The sequence below is a fragment of the Hyla sarda genome, chromosome 1 (assembly GCF_029499605.1).
Source record: "Hyla sarda isolate aHylSar1 chromosome 1, aHylSar1.hap1, whole genome shotgun sequence".
NCBI classification, from domain to species: domain Eukaryota; kingdom Metazoa; phylum Chordata; class Amphibia; order Anura; family Hylidae; genus Hyla; species Hyla sarda.
In genome coordinates this window covers 85,330,312-85,355,786 of record NC_079189.1, presented here as the reverse complement: position 1 = coordinate 85,355,786, position 25,475 = coordinate 85,330,312, and the positions used below count along the sequence as shown (strand labels likewise).

The following is a 25,475-nucleotide window of genomic DNA, read 5'->3' as shown; positions in this document are numbered from 1 at the left end:
AGTCATCCGTAAAAATGAAAAATTTAATTTTTCATTTGTACAGCCCACTGTTTCAAAGATCTGTCAAATGCCAGTGGGGTGTAAATGCTCACTGCAACCCTTATTAAATTCTGTGAGGGGTGTTTTTTCCAAAATAGTATGCCATGTGTGTTTTTTATTTTTTTTTATTTTTTTTACCGTTCTGGCATCATGGGGGCTTCCTAAATGCGACATGCCCCCAAAAACCATTTCAGCTAAATTCACTCTCCAAAAGCCAAATGTCGCTCCTTCCCTTTTGAGCCCTCTAGTGCACCCACAGATCACTTTGCATCCACATATGAGGTATTTCCTTAGTCGAGAGAAATGGGGTTACAAATTTTGTGGGGAATTTTCTCCTATTACTCCTTGTGAAAATGAAGTTTGGGGTAACACCAGCATTTTAGTGTTAAAATCGAATTTTTCATTTTCACGTCCCACTTTAACGAAAGTTTGTCAATCACCTGTGGGGTGTTAAGGCTCACTGTACCCCTTGTTACGTTCCTTGAGGGGTGTAGTTTACAAAATAGTAGGCCATGTGTTTTTATTTATTTTTTTGTTCTTGCACCATAGGGGCTTCTTAAATGTGACATGTCCCCCCAAAAACCATTTCAGAAAAACTCACTCTCCAAAATCCCATTGTTGCTCCTTCCCTTCTGAGCCCTCTACTGCGCCCGCCGAACACTTGACATACACATATGAGGTATTTCCTTACTCGAGAGAAATTGGTTTACAAATTTTGGGGGGCTTTTTCTCCTATTACCCCTTGTAAAAATTAAAAAAACTGGATCTACACATGCAAATTTTCTTCTTCACTTTGCTGCTAATCCTGTGAAACACCTAAAGGGTTAACAAACTTTCTGAATGTCATTTTGAATACTTTGAGGGGTGCAGTTTTTTATAATGGGGTCATTTGTGGTGTATTTCTAATAAGAAGGCCCTTCAAATCCACTTCAAAACTGAACTGGTTCCTGAAAAAATCAGATTTTGAAAATGTTGTGAAATATTTGAAAATTGCTGTGAACTTTGAAGCCCTCTGATATCTTCCAAAAGTAAAAACTTTTCAACTTCATGATGAAAATATAAAGTAGACATATTGTATGTGTGAATCAATATATAATTTTTTGGGAATGTCTTTTTTCCTTACAAGCAGAGAGCTTCAAGGTTAGAAAAATGTAACATTTTAAATTTTCTCATCAAATTTTGGAATTTTTCACCAAGAAATGATGCAAGTAACGACAAAAGTTTACCACTTACATAAAGTAGAATATGTCACGGAAAAAAAAATATCGGAATCAGAATGAAAAGTAAAAGCATCCCAGAGTTTATTAATGCTTAAAGGGTACCTCTCATCAAATAAACTTTTGATATATTTTAGATTAATGAATGTTGAATAACTTTCCAATAGCATGTTAATGAAATATATGCTTCTTTCTATTGTATTTTTCCCGATCAGTCCTGTCAGCAAGCATTCCTGACTCATGCTGGAGTCCTAAACACTCAGAGCTGCCAGCCTGCTTTGTTCACAGCCAAACAGGCTGTGAACAAAGCAGGCTGGCAGCTCTGAGTGTTCTCCTTTGTGAACAAAGCAGACTGGCAGCTCGTAGTGTTTAGGACTCCAGCATGAGTCTGAAATGCTTGCTGCCAGGACTGGTAGGGAGACCCCTAGTGTCATTTCTTCAAAATGGAAAATTAAATAAAAAGAAGCATATTTTTTAATAACATGCAATTGTAAAGTTATTCTGCATACATTAATCTATAATAAATAAAAAGTTTTTTTTGATGAGAGGTACCCTTTAAAGTGACAGTGGTCAGAATTGCAAAAATTTTTCCCGTCCTTAGGGTTATAATGGGCTCCGTCCCCTAGGGGTTAATAGAAGTAATTTATAAATCTGTTTTAACTTTCTGGCACCAGTGGATTTATAAAAGAAAAAAGAAGTTTTCCACCGGAGTACTGTGACATCTTTTCTTACAGTCTTCCACGTTGCACTAGTAGATCACTGATTGAATGGATCAATGTAATACATACTGTATGTATTGCACTGATCTGTATAATCAAATGATTGCTTTTACAAGTCCCCTAGAGGAGGCTAAAAACTGCAAAAAAAGAAGGTAATTAACTCCTTAAAGGAGTACTTCGGCGCGCACTTTTTTCCTTTTATCCCGTCTGGGCTGCAAAATAAAAGAAAACACACTTTCTCTTACCTGCCAACGAGCCCCCGGAGCTCCGGTACAGGTGTTCGGCCCCCGGGCTGTATTCTTCTTACTTCCTGTTAGCCCGGCACGTCACACGGAGCTTCAGCCTATCACCGGCCGAGGCAGGACATCGCTGCGGCCGGTGATAGGCCCAGGGACCGAACACCTGTACCGGAGCTCCGGGGGCTCGTTGGCAGGTAAGAGAAAGTGTGTTTTCTTTTTTTTTGCAGCCCGGACGGGATAAAAGGAAAAAAGTGTGCGCCGGAGTACTCCTTTAACCCGATAACGACCACGGACGAGTATAGATGTCCAGGTTGGCGGCTGTTCCCGCACCTGGACGTCTATACTCGTCCATTATTCTCGTGGGTGCTGCCCAGTGCACCCACGAGATCGCGGCAGGGACTCGGCTGTATCACACAGCCGGCACCCTGCTGCACTGCCAGGACCGAAGTAAACTTCGGTCCCTGCAGTTTTAACCCTTACAGCCGCGGTCGGAAGTGACCGCGGGCTGTAAGTGTTATGACAGAGGGAGGGAGCTCCCTCTGTCTCCTCTGCAGCACCCCGCATCGCGATCGCAGGGTGCTGTGTGTGTGGCCACGGCTGGCCGGGGCCTGCCGCACTGCCGGGAGTGATGTTCACTTCACTCCCGACAGTTTAACCCTTACAGCCGCGGTCAGAAGTGACCACGCGCTGTAAGGAGTTCTGACAGAGGGAAGGGGCTCCCTCTGTCTCTCCTGCAGCACCCCGGAGCATCGCAGGGTGCTGCTGCATACCTGGGCAGCCGGGGGTCCTACAAAGATCCCCAGGTCTGCCCTGGCTATTGCCTGTAGGACGTGCCAGAGGCACATCCTAATATGCTGCCTGCTAGTGAAAACTGTCAGGCAGCATATAACTGCAATACTTTGGAATACTAAGTATTCCAAAGCATTAAAAAGTGTAAAAATAAATAAAATAAAATAAAAGTGTAAAAAAAAAAAAAAAAAAATGTAATAAAAGTGTAAAAAAAAAAAAAAAAAATTAATATATATATTAAAAATACATTTATTAAATGAATCTAATTTAAAAAAATGCATAATGTGTAGGATCGCATTGGCGGACATCCGCAGCATGTAATATGCTGCGGATGTCCACCGTGTGATCCTACACATTATGCAGCAGTCACGGTAATGAGCTCCCTGCTGCGGCTGGGTAGATTTGTGTGTCCACTCATAGCGGCGGATTTCCCGCCAGCAGTCATGAGCGGACACACTGAGCTACCCAGCCGCAGCAGTGATGGATATATTCGCCATGAGCGGGTGCTTATTCCCACAACATGGCGGATATATCCATTAACTGTCACAGACAGACACATTATACTGCCAATCAGAGAGGTCCCTGGTGCAGCCAATAACTTGTAGGGGTGCGGTATATAAATGGGGTCACTTGTGGGGGTGGGGGTACTGTTCTGCCCTGAAAGCCAAATGGCGCTCCTCTCTTTCTGAGTCCTACCACGCGGCCAAGGAACCATATATGGCCAAAGCGGGGGTATTTCCTAACATGGGACAAGCAGCTAAATAAAATATAGGGTGCATTTCTTTCAATATCAGAAGTGATGTACAAAAAATATGCCCCCCAAATGATGCATTTGTGAAAAATTGCAAATTTCGAATTTTTAACACTGACTTGTAATAATTCCTGCCAAAAAACTATGGTGTTAAAATACTCACTGTACCCCCTAGCGAATACCTTGAGGGGTCTAGTTTTTAAAATGGGGTCATTTGGGGGGGGTGTTCCTATGTTCTACTACCTTTTAATTTCTGCAAACCTTGCATAGCACACAAAAAAAGATGTACTTTTCAAATTTTCAAAATTTCCAAAATTTCAAGTTAAATTGTTAGGCTTCTAACTAATTTAAAATGTTAATTAAAAACAAAAAAATGACGTCAAAATAAAGTAGACATCTGAAAGTATAAGTTTCATGAGCTATTTGGTCAGTATGTATAAATATATGCAACCTATTAGTGTTAAAATAGCAAAAAATCTTAATTTTTTTGTAAAAATTTCATGATTTTTTGCATTGTAAAGAAAAAACTACAAATGATATCGTCTTACTTTTACTATGTACATGAAGGACAACTTGTGACAAAAAAACAATGTCAGAATTATCGTGATTGGCAAAATGTTACCAGATTTATTCTCTAATAAAGACAGACATCCCCGATGTGAAAAAACAGGCCTGGTCTTTCAGGGGCGTACAGGTTTATTTGTATTGGTCCTTAAGGCGTTAAGGAAAAAGGTATTTTTCATTTTTACACTTTCGTTTCTTCCTCTTAGCCTTCTAATAGCTATTATGCTTTCAATTGTCCATCTACAGACATATATGAGGCTTGTTTTTTGCGCCACAAATTGTACTTTGTAATGCCATGACTCATTTTTCCACCAAATCTACAGTGAAACGCAAAAAAGAAAAAATGTTTGTGGAACAGTGCACTTTTCGGGAGATAGGACACACTGGGGGACATTTACTAATCTAGTCTATTCTGGGAATGCTTATAGACCAGCATATGTGGTAGTCTCCTGTCTATTGTGCTCCTAATTTATCAAAGGTCTCCCAGCCCTTGATAAATTCTGTGCTCAGACTTCAGGGTCTACAGCTTAAACTGCATTTAGACCTGCTCCAACATGGTCTGACATTTCAGCGTATTTTGGGCAGATGCGACTTGTCGCACAAAAGTCGCACTTGATAAATTCAGCACCAATGCATTTTCCAATGCATTTCCGTCTAAAATAGACTTGCATGCATCATGTTCTAAAAATCCTCTACAGCAAAAGTCGCACATATTTAGACTGCGACTTTCTGTGCGACAAAGTTAGACAGGAAAAACCAGTCTAAATCCTTTGATAAATCTCCCCCATTATCTTTCTTATACGATTAAAACGATACCCAATTTGTATAGGTTTTATTTTATTACTTTTAAAAAATTATAACTTTTTGTATGAAAATAAGTATGCTTAAAATTGTCCTCTTCTGATTAAACACTTACTTTTCTGTATACTGGGCTTTATGAGGGCTAATTTTTTTTAACCACAATCTGTTGTTTTTATTGGTATCATTGTGGTATTGATCAGACTTTTTGAATTCTTTTTAGTAAATTTTTTGTTAACGTTTTTTTTTAGTTGTTGAGAAAATGGGAGTGATTTGAACTTTTAGTATGGAAGGGAATAATGTATGTTTTTTATACCCTTTAACCCCTTAAGTTTTTTTAACCCCCTTAAGGGGTATTCCAGGAAATGTTTTTTATTTCACTACGCTACAGGGGCTGTAAAGTTAGTGTAATTCATAATATAGTGTCTGTACCTGTGTTTGTGACGGTTTTCTCACAATTATGTGATTTTCACCCCAATATTTATTTTTAAAATAAAATGACAAAATGACTGTTGTCTCAGATTTTTCCCAGGTTGCAATGCGGCCGAGACCTGACTCACTAGTCAGCTGATGACAGGGAGCCTGTCTGCTTCAATGGGTGGAGCGATCGCTTGGTGGGAGAGAGATCAATCTGCAACTAATGCAACAACTGCAGGCACCCTGATTGAAAACCACAGGTCTTTTTGAATGGATGCAGCTCATTTATGTTTCAATGGGTGGGGTGGCTGATGTGTGGGAGGGAGAAAAATGGAATTATGGGAATTATGAAAACTCAAACAGGAAATACCAGTTCACAAAAAGCTACCCAAGGTCATAAGGTAATCTCATGACATAGCCGTTTAACCCCAAGACAAGCAACAGCACAGTACTGGAAAGGGGGCGTTCCGTCCCCGCATGATGCGGCAGCCGGAACGCCCCTCCATGTATCTCTATGGGATTCATGGAGGGGCGTGCCAGCTGCCGCGTCATGCGGGGACAGAACGCCCGCTTTCCTGTACATTGCCGCGGCCCCGTACAGGAGATCACGGGGGGCCCCAGCACTCTGACCCCCTGCGATCTAAAACTTATCCCCTTCTGATAGGGGATCAAGTTCAGAGCACTATAGATCTCCTTTAAGAATAAATCTAATAGGCTTCACCACATGACTTATTACAAACCCTTTCCCTATATAGGACACATGATATACAGCATATGACAACACATCATACAGTGTATACATGGGACAGAAGAATCTGGGTGCTCAGCCATAAGTTCTTACTGAAGTGCTGCTGTGCCTCTCGCCACATAAAAATTGTCAGTAGCACCAGCCCTATCTCTGGATACGCATAATAATTTCTTAATGTCTATAGCTCCAGCACATTCCTCAGTGCTGTACAGAGCTTTATTATGTCTTATTGACACTGTGTAGAACGTGCAGGCCGCGTTCCCTCTACAAGCCTAATCTGCAGGGCTAAATAAAACCTATGGAGACTTAGAATTAGCGGAAAATCCAATATCCTTTAAGTATTTCTGAGGAAGAGTATTTGGTGCCACATGACCTGGGGACCAGCTGAGAAGTATAATGAATGAATAACATTAACCCCTTAAGGACGGACCCATTTTTTACCTTAATGACCAGGCTCTTTTTTTTTTTGGACATATATCTCTCTAAATGGTAATAACTTTAGAACGCTTTTTCTGAGCGGAGCGATTTCGAGAATGTTTTTTCGTGACATATTGTACTTTATATAAGTGGTGCATTTTTGTTGACACATGCAGCATTTTTTGTGAAAAACTCCAAACTATTGAGAAAAACTGGAAAATTTCCGGCATTTTATTTTTATTTTTTTTCTAGATGTACACTGTGCGGTAAAAGTGATGTTATATTTATTCTGTGGGTCAGTACGATTATGGCGATACCCACTTTATATAGCGTTCTATGTTCTTTTTCCTTTTCTGAGCAAAATTCATTATCTGCCATTCATTTTCCAACAGTCGTAACTTTTTTATTTTTTGTCAGATGCCATTGAGTAAGGGCTTATTTTTGCAGGACAAGCTTTACTATTTATTGGTATCATTTTTGAGATACGTGCTACCTTTTTTATTCCGCTATTTGTACCAAAATTGGCGAATTTAGCGTTTTTTTTTGTTTGTTTTTTACGGCGTTCACCATACAGGATAATTTACATTATAGTTTTATAGTACAAATCATTACGGACGTGGCAATACATGTTATGTATATGATTTGTGTTTTTGATCTTTTTTGATGATAATACAGGGCTTTTATTGGGAAAGGGGCATTTTTTTTTTTTTTTTTTTTTTTACCTTCATACTTTTGTTGAAGAACTCTTTATTTTATCTTTTAAACTTTTTACTGGTTATACTATGCTGCAATACATTTGTACTGCAGCACAGTATGACCCGATCAGCTGCACACTGTACAGCCTCTGGCTGGATCTCACAGGTTTCTGTAGCAGGCTGTCTGCTTCTGTCATGATCTGACCTCCTGCTGCCATAGCAACCAATGGTGCCCCGCAATCGCATTGCGACGCCGCAGTTGAACAGGGGAACGCGCGTTCCCCCTGTCAACACCATAGATGCCATGATCAGGATTGATCACGGCATCTATGGGGTTAATGTTGCTGGGACTGGCGTGATCGCGGCTCTGGCAGCTGCGGCGGGACTCCGGCTGTGATTGACAGCCGGGTCCCGCCGCCGATCTCCTGCGCTGCCCGTGTCAGTGCCAGAGATTGCTAGGACGAGGCAGTAAAAAAATGGAAAACAAGGAAATATTAGTCCTCAGCTCAATATCTAAAATAGATTCAATGATTGATGTCTGGTATCAGAAAGACTGAAAAAAAAATGAAATATGCAATCAAATGATTTAATTAATATAAAAGATACAAATACAAAAAATACAAAATAAGGAAATTTTGTGTTTCCCGCAGGACCCTATGGTAGTGCAATAATAAAATCACAATAAATGAAAATATATAAAATGTCCACTACAGCTGTTATAAATGGATAGCAAAATATCAATATATATATATATACCATGCAACGATTTCAAGTGTAATAAAATGTGCTCTATATAACATTTGTATCCAAATGTTTCAACCTGTATTTATAAGCAAATCACCCTGCAAAAACAATAAAATCACCCTGCAAAAACACCTGGAATAGATAAGTCCTGTGCACTAAAAGATTGTGCTCGTGGGTTAACGTCCTGAAACAAAAAAGTCCTGCAAAAGAAGAGTATACACTGTGTGCTCCTTTCAAAGTAAATGCGCCGTGCTAGTGAGTATGTGCTGGTTTATGGCAAATCCATATAGTCCGATATAGACACACAGCACTGTTGGCCGGTTTGAATAATTATTAGGGACGAGCCTGTAATGGAAATTAGCTGTTCGTGCCACTCACCGCACCGTCGTCAGCCCGGGTTAGATGGAATCAGATGTGCTCCAGCCGGGGCGGCGTGATGGTCGCACTATGTGCAGCCGCGCTCACTGGCGAGCTCTTCCTCTGTGTCTGAAGTCAGCGGTCAGCTGATGGCATCTCAGCTGACCTCAGGTGCCGGTGGATGTTAAATGCCGTGGGTTACAGATGATGTTTCAAGGCGGAACCCAAACGGCTTTAGCAGGCAAAGTTCTCAGATACAAGAGTCCAAATTTGACTGAGATAAAACAGCAGGTGGATGCCACAGGTTGATACTGCAAGTGAAAATTGGTAGCAGAATCTCTGCAAATAGAGCAATGCATACTACAGCTGCGGTTGTGGAGCGATTATTGAACTATGACAATTGGTCTCTCACACCAAACGCGTTTAAAGAACGTGTATAGTACCCCTTCCTCAGTGGTGAATGACCTTATAGTTTATGTGCTTGCTTTTATATGGTTCTACATCATAGGAAATGTAATTAATGTTACTTATAAGACCAGATACGGATACATGGTCTGGACTACATGTCCAAGGTAAATGGGAAAACCAGAAATGGACGAGAAATTAACAATATATAATATTCTATACCCCTTTGGTAAAAATAGCATTTACTAAGTGTTGCATATGGCATATAGAAATGAATTTAAAAAAAAGGAATATTGAGGTGATCAAGGAAACAAACAAAAAAATAAAGATAGAACACTAAAAAATATAAAAATAAATATGAAAATAAACATAAATAATTATAAAAACAAAAATATAAAAATAAAAGATAAAAATAAAAGTAAAAATAAGAATAAAAATATAAATAAAAATAAAAAAGAATGAAAAATGAATAAAAATAACAATGGAAATAACAATGGAAATAAAAATAAAATTAATAAAAAATAAATATAAAATAAAAATTCAAATAAAAATACAAATAAAAATTCAAAATTCCTTTAAAGAAAGCCAAAAAGTTCTAAATTAGAATTCAGGCCTCTAGGTTCAATGCTCCCAAATTCAAAAAATGTTTGTGCCTCGGCTCTAGACATACGGGTCAAGTAGCTGCCTCCCCTCCAATCCTTAGTTATAGCCTGTATCCCCACAAAAAATAATCCCGTAGGATCCCTATTATGTAGTTTGGCAAAATGACTAGATAATGGATTCTTCATGCACCCCCAACATGTCTTAGACCATGCATTAAATGAGATCAATCAGTTAGATAGAGCTACTTTTTTTTGACACTGAACACAATTCTACAACTACTGATGCACCTCCTCGAATCATACTCCCATTCAATAGGGACTACAAAAGAATCAAATACATAATCCATAAACATTGGCATTTGGTCCAACAGGATAGGTTGTTAGGTAGTATAGTCCCATCTCGACCCCAGATAGTGTACACTAAGGCCCCTAATTTGAGCATCACTGTGGCTCCTTCAATTAAAAAGCCCACCAGCACCAGTTCTTCTACTTGGCTCACCACCAAGGGTTTTTTTCGTTGCGGTTTATGCCCGAATTGTCTTTTGTTAGGTGGCCCAAAGAAGACATTGGAGGTATTATCTACTGCCAATTACTTCAAATGGCAGATACCTAACTTGATCACCTGTACCACTAAAGGGGTACTCTACCTTCTGCAATGTAGTTGTAAAAAACAATACATTGGCAGAACAAAGAGACCCCTTAAAGTGAGAATCTCCGAACATGTTTAGAACATCAAGAAGGGCTGCATGAAGCATCCATTATCTAGTCATTTTGCCAAACTACATAATAGGGATCCTACAGGATTATCTTTTGTGGGGATACAGGCTATAACTAAGGATTGGAGGGGAGGCAGCTACTTGACCCATATGTCTAGAGCCGAGGCACAAAATTTTTTTTTATTTGAGAGCCTTGAACCTAGAGGCCTCAATTCTAATTTAGAACTTTTTGGCTTTCTTTAAAGGAATTTTGAATTTTTATTTGAATTTTTATTTTTATTTTATTTTTATTATTTTTTTATTTCTATTTTTTTATTTTTTATTTCCATTGTTATTTTTATTCATTTTTCATTCTTTATTTTTGCATTTTTATTTTTATTCTTATTTTAATTTATATTTTTATTTATATTTATTTTTATTCTTATTTTTATTTTTACTTTTATTTTTACCTTACTTTTATTTTTATATTTATTTTTATAATTATTTATGTTTATTTTCATATTTATTTTTATATTTTTTAGTGTTCTATCTTTATTTTAATTTTTTTGTTCCCTTGATCACCTCAATATTCATTTTTTATTCATTTCTATATGCCATATGCAACACTTAGTAAATGCTATTTTTACCAAAGGGGTATAGAATATTATATATTGTTTATTTCTCGTCCATTTCTGGTTTTCCCATTTACCTTGGAGATGTAGTCCAGACCATGTATCCGTATCTGGTCTTATAAGTAACATTAATTACATTTCCTATGATGTAGAACCATATAAAAGCAAGCACATAAACTATAAGGTTTCACCACTGAGGAAGGGGTACTATACACGTTCTTTAAACGCGTTTGGTGTGAGACCAATTGTCATAGTTCACACTACAGCTGCGGTTGTGGAGCGATTATTGCATTGCTCTATTTGCAGAGATTCTGCTACCAATTTTCACTTGCAGTATCAACCTGTGGCATCCACCTGCTGTTTTATCTCAGTCAAATTTGGACTCTTGTATCTGAGAACTTTGCCTGCTAAAGCCGTTTGGGTTCCGCCTTGAAACATCATCTGTAACCCACGGCATTCAACATCCACCGGCACCTGAGGTCAGCTGAGATGCCATCAGCTGACCGCTGACTTCAGACGCCGAGGAAGAGCTCGCCGGTGAGCGCGGCTGCACATAGTGCGACCATCACTAAAACCCTCATATTCAACAAGATGTTTATTATTGTTTTTGCAGGGTGATTTTATCGTTTTTGCAGGGTGATTTTATCGTTTTTGCAGGGTGATTTTATTGTTTTTGCAGGGTGATTTTATCGTTTTTGCAGGGTGATTTTATTGTTTTTGCAGGGTGATTTGCTTATGAATACAGGTTGAAACATTTGGATACAAATGTTATATAGAGCACATTTTATTACACTTGGATGAAATCGTTGCATGATATATATATATTGATATTTTTGTACCATATATGCTATTTTATCTATAAGTGCTATCCATTTATAACAGCTGTAGTGGACATTATATATATTTTCATTTATTGTGATTTTAGTATTGCACTACCGTAGGGTCCTGCGGGAAACGCAAAATTTCCTTATTTTGTATTTTTTGTATTTGTATCTTTTATATTAATTAATTCATTTGATTGCATATTTCATTTTTTTCAGTCTTTCTGATACCAGACATCAATCATTGAATCTATTTTAGATATTGAGCTGAGGACTAATATTTCCTTGTTTTCCAGATTTGTAAATTACTTCTATTAAAAAATCTTTTAAATTTTCTTTTTGAATTTCTTTTCAGTCTGACCACAGTGCTCTCTGCTGACACCTCTGCCCGTATCAGGAACTGCCTAGAGCAGGAGCAAATCCCCATAGCAAACCTCTCCTCTGGACAGTTTTTGATACAGACAGAGGTGTCAGCAGAGAGCACTGTGGACAGAAAAAAAAGAAATCCAAAAACAAAAGAACTTTCTCTGTAATATACAGCCGCTAATAAGTACTGGAAGTATAAAGATTTTTTAATAGAAGTAATTTACAAATCTAAAAAGAGAGTGTAGCTCACTCAGTGGGTAAATATACCTGAGGTGAACTGGTGTTACCTTCACCCAAAGGTCTATACAGTACAGAAAATAAATTAGTTGATAAATCAACTAGAGACCAGTCCTCAAGGTATATGTAGGGAAAAAAGAAGAAATAAAGAGAATAGAAAAGAATAGAAAATGATCCAGGTATTAATTAAAATAGAGTATATTTATTAAAAGGTAATGATGTTTCGCTGGTGTCTAGTGTCCCTGCAGGGCCCTTGCATGGGACACAGAACACAGCGTGGATAGTAAAATTGAATAAAAAGAAATCGAATAAAAATAAGAATCATCTTAGAAGCGACTGAAGAAAAGGCCCGCGGCCTTAAAACGCGTCTAGAATCGATTATTCTACTTGCATCAATCCATATTTTTCAATAATCCAGCTTATTATTGAACTCTATTTGCAACTGCTGGAAGCCCCAGCTTTGGGACCACTGCGGCTTCACTGCCATTCTACGCGCGCATAAGCACTTAATCACACGAGGCATGCCGCACACACTCCCACCGCTGCCCTAAACACACCGCTGTACCTGCGCTGTTTTACTCTGCCAACCAAGGACCCTCGGCATACCTGTGAGGCCGGTGCCATCCGTGCCAGCCGCGGACCTTGCAAAGAAAACATTTTCAATGTTCCCTACAGCGCTACACATAGCATTGCCGGACACAGGAGACACAGACTGTTACTGCCGGAGACCTGACACCTCCGTGCCACATCACTGAAACAGCTCCTCTGGCGATAACAGCAATACCAGCGGCTGTAAGGGTGGTGAGTGGTGCTGTGCACCGGACTCTGTTATTTTCCCTCTTCTCCTCATTTCACCAAGTGAATCTGCGAGACAGTTTGTTATACTGTACTACCAAAGGATGATACATTGTTTATTGAAACTGAACCACTAAGACTGGATACTTAATATCTCCACATACTGTGACTGCAACTGTTACAATAATCTGCTATTGATATATGATATCGTGTATTCAGCTACAGGCATCACTTTGTTCTTATAAGAGACTGAGCAGTGAAAGCATACTGATTATTGATCATTATTGATTTTAACATTGAATATGTGATACTGAACTATAGATGCAAGTTTCTTATTTTTATTCAATTTTACTATCCACGCTGTGTTCTGTGTCCAATGCAACGGCCCTGCAGGGACACTAGACACCAGCGAAACATCATTACCTTTTAATAAATATATTCTATTGTAATTAATACCTGGATTATTTCTATTCTTTTCTATTCTCTTTATTTCTTCTTTTTCCCCTACATATACCTTGAGGACTGGTCTCTAGTTGATTTATCAACTAATTTATTTTCTAATTTACAAATCTGTTTAACTTTCTGGCACCAGTTGAAAAAAAAATGTTTTCCACCGGAGTACCCCTTTAATATGACAGCTGGTGAATGCAGGCCAACAAATGGGGGGTGGTTTCAGCTGCATGCATTCACCAGCATGTGGGAATGCAACCTAAGGCCATGTTTAGGCACCCAGCAGTGTGACGGCCATCGGGAGAGCCGGACAGAATAGCGGGAGAAAAATTATTGCATGTACCATCTTTTTCTCCTGCTACTATAATAGTAAATGGGAGTCGCTGGGACTCGTTGTCCAGAGAAGAAGCAATTCCCCATAGCAAACCTCTCCTGTTCCAGACAGTTCCTGACATGGACAGAGGTGTCAGCAGAGTGCAGACAGAAAAAAACTATACAACTTCCTATAGAGCACACAGCAGCTAATAAGTACTGGAAGGATTAAGATTTTTAAATAGAAGTAATTTACAAATCTGTTTAACTTTCTGGCACCAATTGATTTGAAGAAAAAAAAAAAAAAAAAAAACTCCATCAGAGTACCCCTTTAAGAGTAGGATCACATGTCCTGTGTTTTGCTGCTGCATATTTTTCTACTATTGAAGTCAATGGGTAGCAAATACTCCGATTTTGCTTTCTAATGATTTCAGTGGGTAGGAAAATACGCAGCAGCAAAATACAGCATGTGTGATCCTACACTTAAAGTGTACCTATCATATCCCAGAAAAAAAAAAATAAAGTTATATGTTAGGCTGGGTTCACACCACGTTTTTGCAATAAAGTTTTTTTTCTGGTTTTTGATCAAAAAAACGGATTCCTCAAAACCTGACTAAACTGTATCAAAACGTGTGTACTAAGTTTTATCTGCATACGGTTGAAAACTGTATATGGTTTGAAAAGTGATGTCCGGTTGCATCTGTTTTTTAAGAAAAAAAACGCATACGTTTTGAACTTTTCACTCCATTATGAATAAAGTTTCACTTGTTTGATTGAAATTCCAAGAAAAAAAAACTGTGCAAAGTCAAAAACCGTATGGTAAAAACTGGATGGAACCGTACCCACATACGGTTCTGTACGGTTCCCATTGACTCCCATGTTAAAAAAAAAAAAAAAACTTATACGGGTCAATACGGTTTTTCACCTGGACCAAAAACTGTGGTAGGCCACGGTTTTTCTGTCCAGAAAAAAAAAAAAAAGGTAAAAAACGGTGTGGTGTGAAAAACGGAGACAACCGTATACAATATGGTGCATACGGTTTTGAATGGAAAGTCTATGGGCACGGTTTTCTGCACAGTTGCATACGTTTAAAAAAAAAAAAAAAAAAACGTATCCAAAAACTGTATAGAAAATCGTGGTGTGAACCCACCCTTACTCAGTACCTCATCCTGACCATGTTCATATAACTTTTATGTGTCTAGCTTCTGTATTTCTTTTAAAATCTGCTGATATCAGATCACACTGAATTTCCATCTTCTCACAGGCAGGGGGCGTGTCCCTCTCTTGCCCTCACTGTACATGACTAAACTTCCTCCCTCACTGTGTCTCACTGAGCTGTCAGCCAATCACTGGACTCTGCTCTGTAACCATTTCCTCTCTGGTTTTATGCTGCACATGTTACACAGAGAGGAAGAAGGATTACTGGAGTTTGCCTGTTGTTCTCCTAATACACACTGGCCCTCATTTACTATTCTAAACCCGACTTGTTTTGTCGGGTTTTTTTGGCGCATCGTTGTCTGCAACATGTCGCAGACATCGTGCGCCAGTCTGCGACACGATGCGACATTTTTTCCCGACGGACCCGATGTGGATTCTCCCAAACCCGAAAAAGGGGCGTAACCCGACATTTCTGAGCTTTCCCGCGTATTTATAAAGGTTTCCAACCCGAATTTGTTGAATTGTTGTGGATTTTTTCCCGACAACTCAGAGGAGTTGGAAACCAAAACCAACAAAACCCACGTGCGACAAACAGGATGCGACATAATAATAAATACCAGGGGAAAAAAGCAGTCGGGTAAGAAAGCAACATAGACTTACAACCCGATTTTCTAAGTAAATGAGGGCCAATGTAGTAGGGCCCTGCGTAGGACTGGTTTTCAATCCTGCTCCCGAAGATTTCTTGTCCAATCCCGTCCACTAACAGGAATGTACAGACACTAGGGTGCAATGCTCTGCACATACTCCCAATGTATAGTAGTGTGTGAAGTACACACTGCTATACATGGAGGTATGTGCAGAGCATTGCACTCTAGTGTATGTACAGATGTGAATAGCAGTGACTGCAGACTCAGAGGCCCTCGGTCTCTGACCGATGAAATGCTCTGCACATACCCCCACCTGTATAGGAATGTACACACACTGCTATATACATGGGGGGCATGACTGCAGACCATTGCACCCTAGGGTCTATAGAAGTCCCTAGGGTGCAATGCTCTGCAGTCTGCACATACCCCCATGTGTATAGCAGTGTGTGTGTGTGTGTGTGTGTGTGTGTGTGTGTGTGTGTGTGTACATTCCTATACAAGTGGGGGTATATGCAGAGCATTGCATTCTAGTCTGTACTACAGACTAGGGTACAAGGCTCTGCACATACCCCCACCTGTATACGAATGTACAATAAAAACACAGCCACACACATAGGGGGTATGTGCAGACTACAGAGCATTGCACCCTAGGGTCTGTAGAAGACACTAGGGTGCAATGCTCTGCAGTGCCCTTACCCCCATGTGACTAGCAGTGCAGACAGAGGCCCTGGATGGGAGGATCACCAACGGATGCAGTAACTTAAGCAAAAGGGCTGCAGCACAGCGCATGTGTGTGAATTGTGGGTAACATTGGTGGCAGCTATGACCTACCAGGCCGGCGGTAGAAGGTGGAGTACAGCGTAAACAATCCTCCAGGGCAGGCTGAGCGCGCCACATAATAGCGGTGCTTTGGCGGCAGGGGGAGCGGACAGGACTGGGAGGAGCATTGTGAGACAGTCACTGAGTCCGACTTCTATTGAGGCTGCGAGATTTGCGCCTGACCGCCCGGGCCCACCCACAGCAGCCTACTGACTGCCCGCATGTTTTGGGTTGGGTCCTGCGGGATTCAAATCCCAATGCAGGACTCTACTATGTAGTAAAGCTAAATGACAAGCAATATGGCTGTCAACATATGTTATCTAGCTTTCCCATGTTTACTACTGGGATGACACACTGTAACAAACCTCCTCTTCATGTAATCTCCTTACTACTGGGGTGACACACTATAACAAACGCCCTCCTCATGTAATCACCTTACTATTGGGGTGACACACTGTAACAAAACCCCTCCTCATGTAATCTCCTTACTACTGGGGTGACACACTGTAACAAACCTCCTCCTCATGTAATCTCCTTACTACTGTGGTGACATCCTCCTTCTCTCACTCGAGTTGCAGAGGGTGTGTGGCCTCCTCTCAGCAAATCACAGCAGCTCACACACTGCCTGCTCTCCTCTGATCTCTGTGTTCAGAGATCCTCACACAGGGAGCGCACACTGGCTTATAGGGCCCCCGCTCTGTATAAAGTCTGTATTCAGACTGAGATGCTGATGTTGCTAACGTTGGAGTCCATAGTAACAGGTGTGGGACATTTTATGAGGACTTCTAGTGGCCACTTTTATAGGAGCAGTTTTGTAAGGGAAACTGTGGGAAAAAATTATGAAGTAGTATTAGAGATACTTATTTTTTATGGCTCTATTGTTTTTAAAAATATAGTTTTGGTGATAGTGGCCATTTAAACTACACAAATCTGCACTGTGTAGGAGCACCCTTAGGATAGGTCCACAGTGTTAGTGCAGACAACACAGATAGAGAGAAAGATTTGACATATTTGTCCCATACCCTAAATCTGGGGTCATAATTCATTGTTTCTACATCCTCCAGTTTTCACATCACACAGAGCGGTGGTGTATGACTATAGAGTACACAGAGTTCAGCATCTAGTAATAAATCATTGTAAAAGTCACTCAATCGCCCGTACCCAGTGTTACTGCCTGCAACCGGTTGGCTCCTGTCTGTAGAGGAAAATCTGTGCAAGCTTGTCCTTTTCTATATTGGCAGATTAGTAGTTTACTAGAATATGTAAAACATATATAAGGGAATTAGGGCATTATTACATGCAATCTGTAGATTGCATACACTGATCAATATTATGCCATAGCATAGCATTGATCAGTGTTATCTGCATACCTTTACTACTGCCTGCCATGGATGGCTGCAGTAAAGGAGCAACGATTGGATGGCACGGACCTCGTTAAGGGACCTCTGGCTGTCATCACAGCTAATCTGAACACCGTGATTTCACTGCGGTGATCCTGATCAGCATCCCTGAGCTAATCAGCAGTTAACTTCAGGACTTTTAGACGTCGTGGTCAACTTTGATTGCAGCGTCTATAGGGTTCATGCCGGACATCACTATGGGCTATGACACGAGCTCAGCTGCTGGGCACGCTGCATAGTTCGGCACCTCTGTGATACCTGCCGGCAAGGGTCCCGCCGGCGAGTATCAGATTAGGTATCGGGGACATTTATACAAGTACAAATGTTCAGTATCGGTCCCCATACCGGTATCGGGAAATCTCTAACAGAGACCCTTAGCCACATCACGTTTTCCTGATGGGGTATCAGCTGCCAACTCTCATGGCTTGTGTTGGATCAGACAATATGACTCCCTCCACTACAGGTACATGGAGAAGTGGTGTCTGTCTAGGATGGAACATTACAGTAATAACCAGATGACCTCTGGCCGGGTCCAGTCTTTATTACATTTTGGCTTCCAGGCAGACACACACGTCCTGATGGTCACTGTCCAGAATTACGTCCTCCTAGGGAACAGAGCACCATGGAAACTCAGCACTTTATCAGACTTTATGTTTATTCGCCTATAAAATTTATTAAAAAGTATAGAACCAAAGTTGTCTGCTACTAAATGACAAAAAAAGTAACAAAATATTAACAAAGGTTACTCAACATGGAATAAAGGGGTAACATTACTACTACTACAGGGTAACATTACAACTACTTTGAGGAGAGTGCCAAAGAGCACATGGAATCTTAGACTAGGTAGTGACCGCAGGGGAAAAAATGGATAAAAACAGATCTCCTCCGAAAAGAATACAGTTTGATCTCGTAGTTTTGCAACACATGGAAGCCCCCTGGTTGGGAAACAATGCCCCAAAGATAGGTAGGGGTCTGGGAGCTAGTATGGTAAGTGATGATGTCATTCTGTAGTCTACAGGAAGTCAGAGTCTGACATTCTGTTGTAACCATCAGGCACTGGAAGATTTGAGATCACATGACTTGGGATGCAAAATTTCCGGAAACTTTAAAGCCATGGGAAGAAAAATTAAACAGTTTTTTTTTTCTTGAAATTTTCTGCCATTTTAGTGCTGGATGTTGGTCTCAACATTTAACGGAAAGGAGGAAAATAAAACCAACCTCAGAAAATAGGCATAGGCAAACATTATCTTTAATGGGGGAGGAGAACATTATCTGTGATGGGGGAGGAGAACATTATCTGTCATGGGGGAGGAGAACATTATCTGTCATGGGGGAGGAGAACATTATCTGTCATGGGGAGGAGAACATTATCTGTCATGGGGGAGGAGAACATTATCTGTCATGGGGGAGGAGAACATTATCTGTCATGGGGGAGGAGAACATTATCTGTCATGGGGGAGGAGAACATTATCTGTCATGGGGGAGGAGAACATTATCTGTCATGGGGGAGGAGAACATTATCTGTCATGGGGGAGGAGAACATTATCTGTCATGGGGGAGGAGAACATTATCTGTCATGGGGGAGGAGAACATTATCTGTCATGGGGGAGGAGAACATTATCTTTAATGGGGGAGGAGAACATTATCTGTGATGGGGGAGGAGAACATTATCTGTCATGGGGGAGGAGAACATTATCTGTCATGGGGGAGGAGAACATTATCTGTCATGGGGGAGGAGAACATTATCTGTCATGGGGGAGGAGAACATTATCTGTCATGGGGGAGGAGAACATTATCTGTCATGGGGGAGGAGAACATTATCTGTCATGGGGGAGGAGAACATTATCTGTCATGGGGGAGGAGAACATTATCTGTCATGGGGGAGGAGAACATTATCTGTCATGGGGGAGGAGAACATTATCTGTCATGGGGGAGGAGAACATTATCTGTGATGGGGGAGGAGGACATTATCTGTGATGGGGGAGGAGAACATTATCTGTGATGGGGGAGGAGAACATTATCTGTCATGGGGGAGGAGGACATTATCTGTGATGGGGGAGGAGGACATTATCTGTGATGGGGGAGGAGGACATTATCTGTGATGGGGGAGGAGAACATTATCTGTGATGGGGGAGGAGGACATTATCTGTGATGGGGGAGGAGAGAACATTATCTGTGATGGAGGGAGGAGAGAACATTATCTGTGATGGAGGGAGGAGAGAACATTATCTGTGATGGAGGGAGGAGAGAACATTATCTGTGATGGAGGGAGGAGAGAACATTATCTGTGATGGAGGGAGGAGAGAACATTATCTGTGATGGAGGGAGGAGAGAACATTATCTGTGATGGGGGAGGAGAGAACATTATCTGTGATGGAGGGAGGAGAGAACATTATCTGTGATGGGGGAGGAGAGAACATTATCTGTGATGGAGGGAGGAGAGAACATTATCTGTGATGGAGGGAGGAGAGAACATTATCTGTGATGGGGGAGGAGAGAACATTATCTGTGATGGGGGAGGAGAGAACATTATCTGTGATGGGGGAGGAGAGAACATTATCTGTGATGGAGGGAGGAGAGAACATTATCTGTGATGGAGGGAGGAGAGAACATTATCTGTGATGGAGGGAGGAGAGAACATTATCTGTGATGGGGGAGGAGAGAACATTATCTGTGATGGGGGAGGAGAGAACATTATCTGTGATGGGGAGGAGAGAACATTATCTGTGATGGGGGAGGAGAGAACATTATCTGTGATGGGGGAGGAGAGAACATTATCTGTGATGGGGGAGGAGAGAACATTATCTGTGATGGGGGAGGAGAGAACATTATCTGTGATGGGGGAGGAGAGAACATTATCTGTGATGGGGGAGGAGAGAACATTATCTGTGATGGGGGAGGAGAGAACATTATCTGTGATGGGGGAGGAGAGAACATTATCTGTGATGGGGGAGGAGAGAACATTATCTGTGATGGGGGAGGAGAGAACATTAAAGGGGTACTCCGGTGAAATTTCTTTTTATTTTTTAAATCAACTGGTGCCAGAACGTAAATTGTTAATTACTTCTATTTAAAAAACGTAACCCTTCCAGTATTTCACAGGAAGTTCTTTTCATTTTCAATTTCTTTAAACACAGTGCTCTCTGCTGACACCTCTGTCTGTCTCAGGAACTGTCAAGAGTAGGAGCAAATCCCCATAGCTAACCTCTACAGCTCTTGACAGTTCCTGAGACACACAGAGGTGTCAGCAGAGAGAACTGTGTTCAAACAGAAAATACATTTAAAAAGAATAGAACGTCTTGTGGAGCATACAGCAGCTGATATGTACTGGAAGGGTTAATATTTTTAAATAGAAGTTATTAACAAAATCTATTTAACTTTCTGGCACCAGCTGATTTAAAAAAATAATAATTCACCGAAGTACCCCTTTAATAGGAATCAGAAATGTTAAAGGGGTTCTCTGCTGGGAATTTTTTTTTTCTTTAAATCAACTGATGCCAGAACAGTGCTCTCTACTGACACCTCTGTCCGTGTCAGGAACTGTCCAGAGCAGCATAGGTTTGCTATGGGGATTTTCTCCTGCTCTGGACAGTTCCTGATACAGACATCAGGTGTCAGCAGAGAGCACTGTGGACGAGACAAAAATAGAAATTCAAAAAGAACAGAATTTCTTCTGTAGCATACAGCTGCTAAAAATTACAGGAAGGGTAAAGATTTTTTTTAATAGAAGTTATTTACAAATCTGTTTAACTTCCTGGCACCAGTTCATAAAAAAAAAAAAAAATCCACCAGAGTACCCCTTTAATACTTCCAGTACTTATCAGCTGCTGTATACTACAGAGGAAGTTCTTTTCTTTTTGAATTTCCTTTCTGTCTGACCACAGCGCTCTCTGCTGACACCTCTGTCCGTGTCAGCAACTGTCCAGAGTAGGACAAATCTCCATAGCAAACCTATTCTGCTCCAGACAGTTCCTGACATGGACAGAGGTGTCAGCAGAGAGCACTGTGGTCAGACAGAAAAGAAATTCAAAAAGAAAAGAAAATTTCTCCGCAGTATACAGCAGCAGATAAGTACTGGAAGGATTAAGCTTTTTATATAGAAGTAATTTACAAATCTGTCCAACTTTCTGGCACCAGTTGCTTTGAAAAAGAAAGTTTTCCACCGGAGTACCCCTTTAAGGTAATCTGAGCGCAATGCATGTACAATACCGAGACCACATGGGCACCACTGTGCCCGTGTGATCTCCAGCTGTTTAACCCCTAGAGCACAGTGTTTATTCCTATATCACCAGCGCTGACAGAATAAAACTTACACTCCTAATCCTCACAAAGGCTATCAGGGCTGTGTATTATCAGGCGCTATTTTGTTATGCTTAGGAAAAGTTTTCCTCTACTCTATGGGGGAGATTTATCAAAACCTGTGCAGAGGAAGAGTGGTGCAGTTGCCCATAGCAACCAATCAGATTGCTTCTTTCATTTTCCACAGGCCTCTAAAGAGGCCTGTGGAAAATGAAAGAAGCAATCTGATTGGTTGCTATGGGCAACTGCACCACTCTCCCTCTGCACAGGTTTTGAGAAATCTCCCCCTATATGTACGTAGGTATTTGATCTACATGCCACAGGGTGACTGTAAAATGAAGTACACAAAGTCATGTGCAACCCCATAAGCTTGTGCTGAGTTAAATGTATATGACAATCAAACAAAGCAGAGACCCCTGTCTGCCATTGGCTCCAGAATCATCTGAGCCGGGAATCATTCCAGAAGCTTCACTACAGTCACATGCCCCAGAGCAGAACTCCACAATGGAGCCTCTGAATAAAAGGTAATTGGATTACAACCCAATTCAGACCGATGCTGCTTCTAATAAGAAGAGCACCTACAGGACGCAGGAAATTAACTTTACTGAGGAAAATGCTCCTTACAATGCATGTGAATATTAACTAAGGCTATGTGGAGAGTTACCAAACCTTGTGCGGGGGAGCAGTTGCCCATAGCAACCAGATTTCATTTGTAAAAAAAAAAAAAAAAAAGTTTCATAAAGATCACTGCAGAAAAATCATTTTGTAAGCGGTAAATGGCTGAAAAAAGCCCTGTGCTCTTTATTTTACAGCCATATCTGGACATGCTGGGAATTGTAGTTTTGAACAGTTGAGACACCCTGTGTCAGAATCAGAATGTCCGCACGGAAATTCTCTGTGCAAAAAACAATGGGGGAGATTTATAAAAGCCTGCTGAGAGGAAAAGTTGCCCATAGCAACCAATCGGATCGCTTCTTTCATTCTTAACAAGGCCTCTGCAAAATGAAAGAAGCAACCTGATTGGTTGCTATGGGCAACTGGGCAACTTTTCCTTTGCACTGTTGATAAATCTCCCTCTTTGTGTTTCCAAATCAGTGTGCCTCCAGCTGTTGCAAAACTACAACTCCCAGCATGTATGGAAACTGATCTAAGGCTAGGTTTACACTGCAATCTTTTTCTATTTGAACCTTGAACCGTTCAGATCACAATGGACACTACAGGATCCCCCACCTCACCCTATAGCTGCCCATCATCCACACCCGTCATATAAAGGTGGTCATACAATCACCTATGGCATGCAGACCCCATGTGGTCAGGCGGCGTGCCCAGTTTTAACCCATGGGATGCTGGATGTAACAGATCCAGCTTGTTGCATACAGAATTGGATCCAAAACTGGTTCTGGATCAGCAGGCATGTGCGCGGTGTTATCCAGGAATAGAAACAAACAGAGCTAATTTCTTTCTAAAACAGTTTCCCGTCTGTCCCCACGTTGGGTGTGGTTTTATAACTTGGCTCCATTCACTTCAATGGAACGGAGCTGCAGAACCACACCTTTAAAAGAAAGTAGCTCTGTTTTCTATTCCTGGATAACCCCTTCAAAACCAGATTAAAAAGAGGTCATGTGCCATATAAAAGCAGCGTTCATGGCATGATGGGAGTTGTAGTTCTACAACAGGTTGGAGAGCCGTGATATACATTGTATAATAATTTGGTTAAGCTCAATCCCCAGATCATACAGATAGATAGAGGAGCAATGTATGATGTGTATGGAGGTCATGAGACTCCCACACTAAAAACTCCCCCATAATAAACAGAACATGTGACCTCTCATACACTATCAGTGTTTCCCAACCAATGTGCCTCCAGCTGTTGCAAAACTACAACTCCCAGCATGGTTTGACAGCCAAAGGCTGTCCGGGCATGCTGTGAGTTGAAGCTTTACATCGGCTGGTGGCACACTGGTTGGGAAATACTGGAGTACAAACAAAAATGACATGTGGCCCCCAATAAGCCAGACCCTAGGGCCACAGTCCTCCTAAATATTAGCCTACTCACCATGACAGGCCCGTCCGCAGCTAGGCGATACCGCATGAACCCGCAGGTAAAGCCTACAGAGAGAGGACCAGCCCCGGCTCCGGGCAGACACCCCAGCCATAGTGCAATAGTGATTCTTTCCGGGCGGTACACACAGCTCATCCAGCTGTCTGTGTTACCTGTCAAGAATACTTTCACTAGAACGGTGGATTTGTGTCTCTAGTATGGAGGCCATTTTGTCGAAGACATCGCCCGTTGCTTTCAATGCGAATCGCCTTCAGGAAAATGGCGCGCGGTGCCGACAACCAGGAGACAAAACACGGCGCTCGGCGAGGGTCTGTGTCACAGGTTGTGTGTGTGTGTGACATAAAAAGCCAGCGACGCGCTGCGTATTGGCGCCATCTAGTGGGGGATACGCGAAAATGCGGTTATGTTACTTCAACACAGCTTTATTTGTATAACAGGATGACACAGCATGAACAGCAAATGTATACCTACATTTGTATATTTATCTACTTACAGCAGGCGATATAGTCTGCTCTGATATCTATATATTGTATAGTCTTCTCTAATATATTTATATATGATGCTGACATCAGAGCTCAGTCTCCCATTCACAGTAGGTATACAGTCAGCTCCCATTCACATTAGGTATTGTTAGGTATCGCGTGAACAGGCTCTAACGTTGGCTTTACACTATGAATTTTCCAAGTGAAATTCCACACAGAAATTCTGGTGCAGCAGGGTCCTATTGCTGTCAATAGGATTCTGCTGCACACTAAAGAATTCCTCTACCGCTAAATTTCATCCACCACAAGAATAAACTCTTTGACGTAATACCAAGTGGAATACATTGCTGTTTACGGGGATGACAATGGGGGAGATTTATCAAAACCTGTCTAGAGGAAAAGTTGCTGAGTTGCCCATAGCAACCAATCAGATTGTAGAGATCTGATTGATTGCTGTGGGCAACTCAGCAACTTTTTTTCTAGACAAGTTTTGATAAATCTCCCCCAATTTCCGTGCTGTCCTACCGTTGACTGATGTCTGGCCGCCCTTAGAGATTCCATATTGTGAACCCAACCTGATACACACAATGGGGGAGATTTATCAAAACCTGTGCAAAGGAAAAGTTGCTCAGATGAGCATAGCAACCAATCAGATTGCTTCTTTCATTTTTCAGAGGCCTTTTTAAAAATGAAAGAAGCGATCTGATCAGCAACTTTTCCTCTGGACAGGTTTTGATAAATCTCCCCCCAACAAATTTAGAAAGTTTTTAGACCTTTTCACTTTTTTTTACAGTTTGTT

The 25,475-nt window shown here is 41.1% G+C and overlaps 1 protein-coding gene across 1 annotated transcript in view; it reads right to left on the bottom strand.

Annotated features, from left to right (window-relative positions):
• SLC30A9 (solute carrier family 30 member 9) overlaps positions 1 to 24,468 on the bottom strand; it is a 100,834-nt gene extending 76,366 nt beyond the window's left edge. The window contains exon 1 of the mRNA XM_056557158.1: positions 24,189 to 24,468. Within this exon, the coding sequence (XP_056413133.1) occupies positions 24,189 to 24,288 (100 nt within the window). The 5' untranslated portion in view covers positions 24,289 to 24,468. The remainder of the gene's footprint in view (positions 1 to 24,188) is intronic.
• Between the last annotated feature and the right edge of the window lie 1,007 nt (positions 24,469 to 25,475).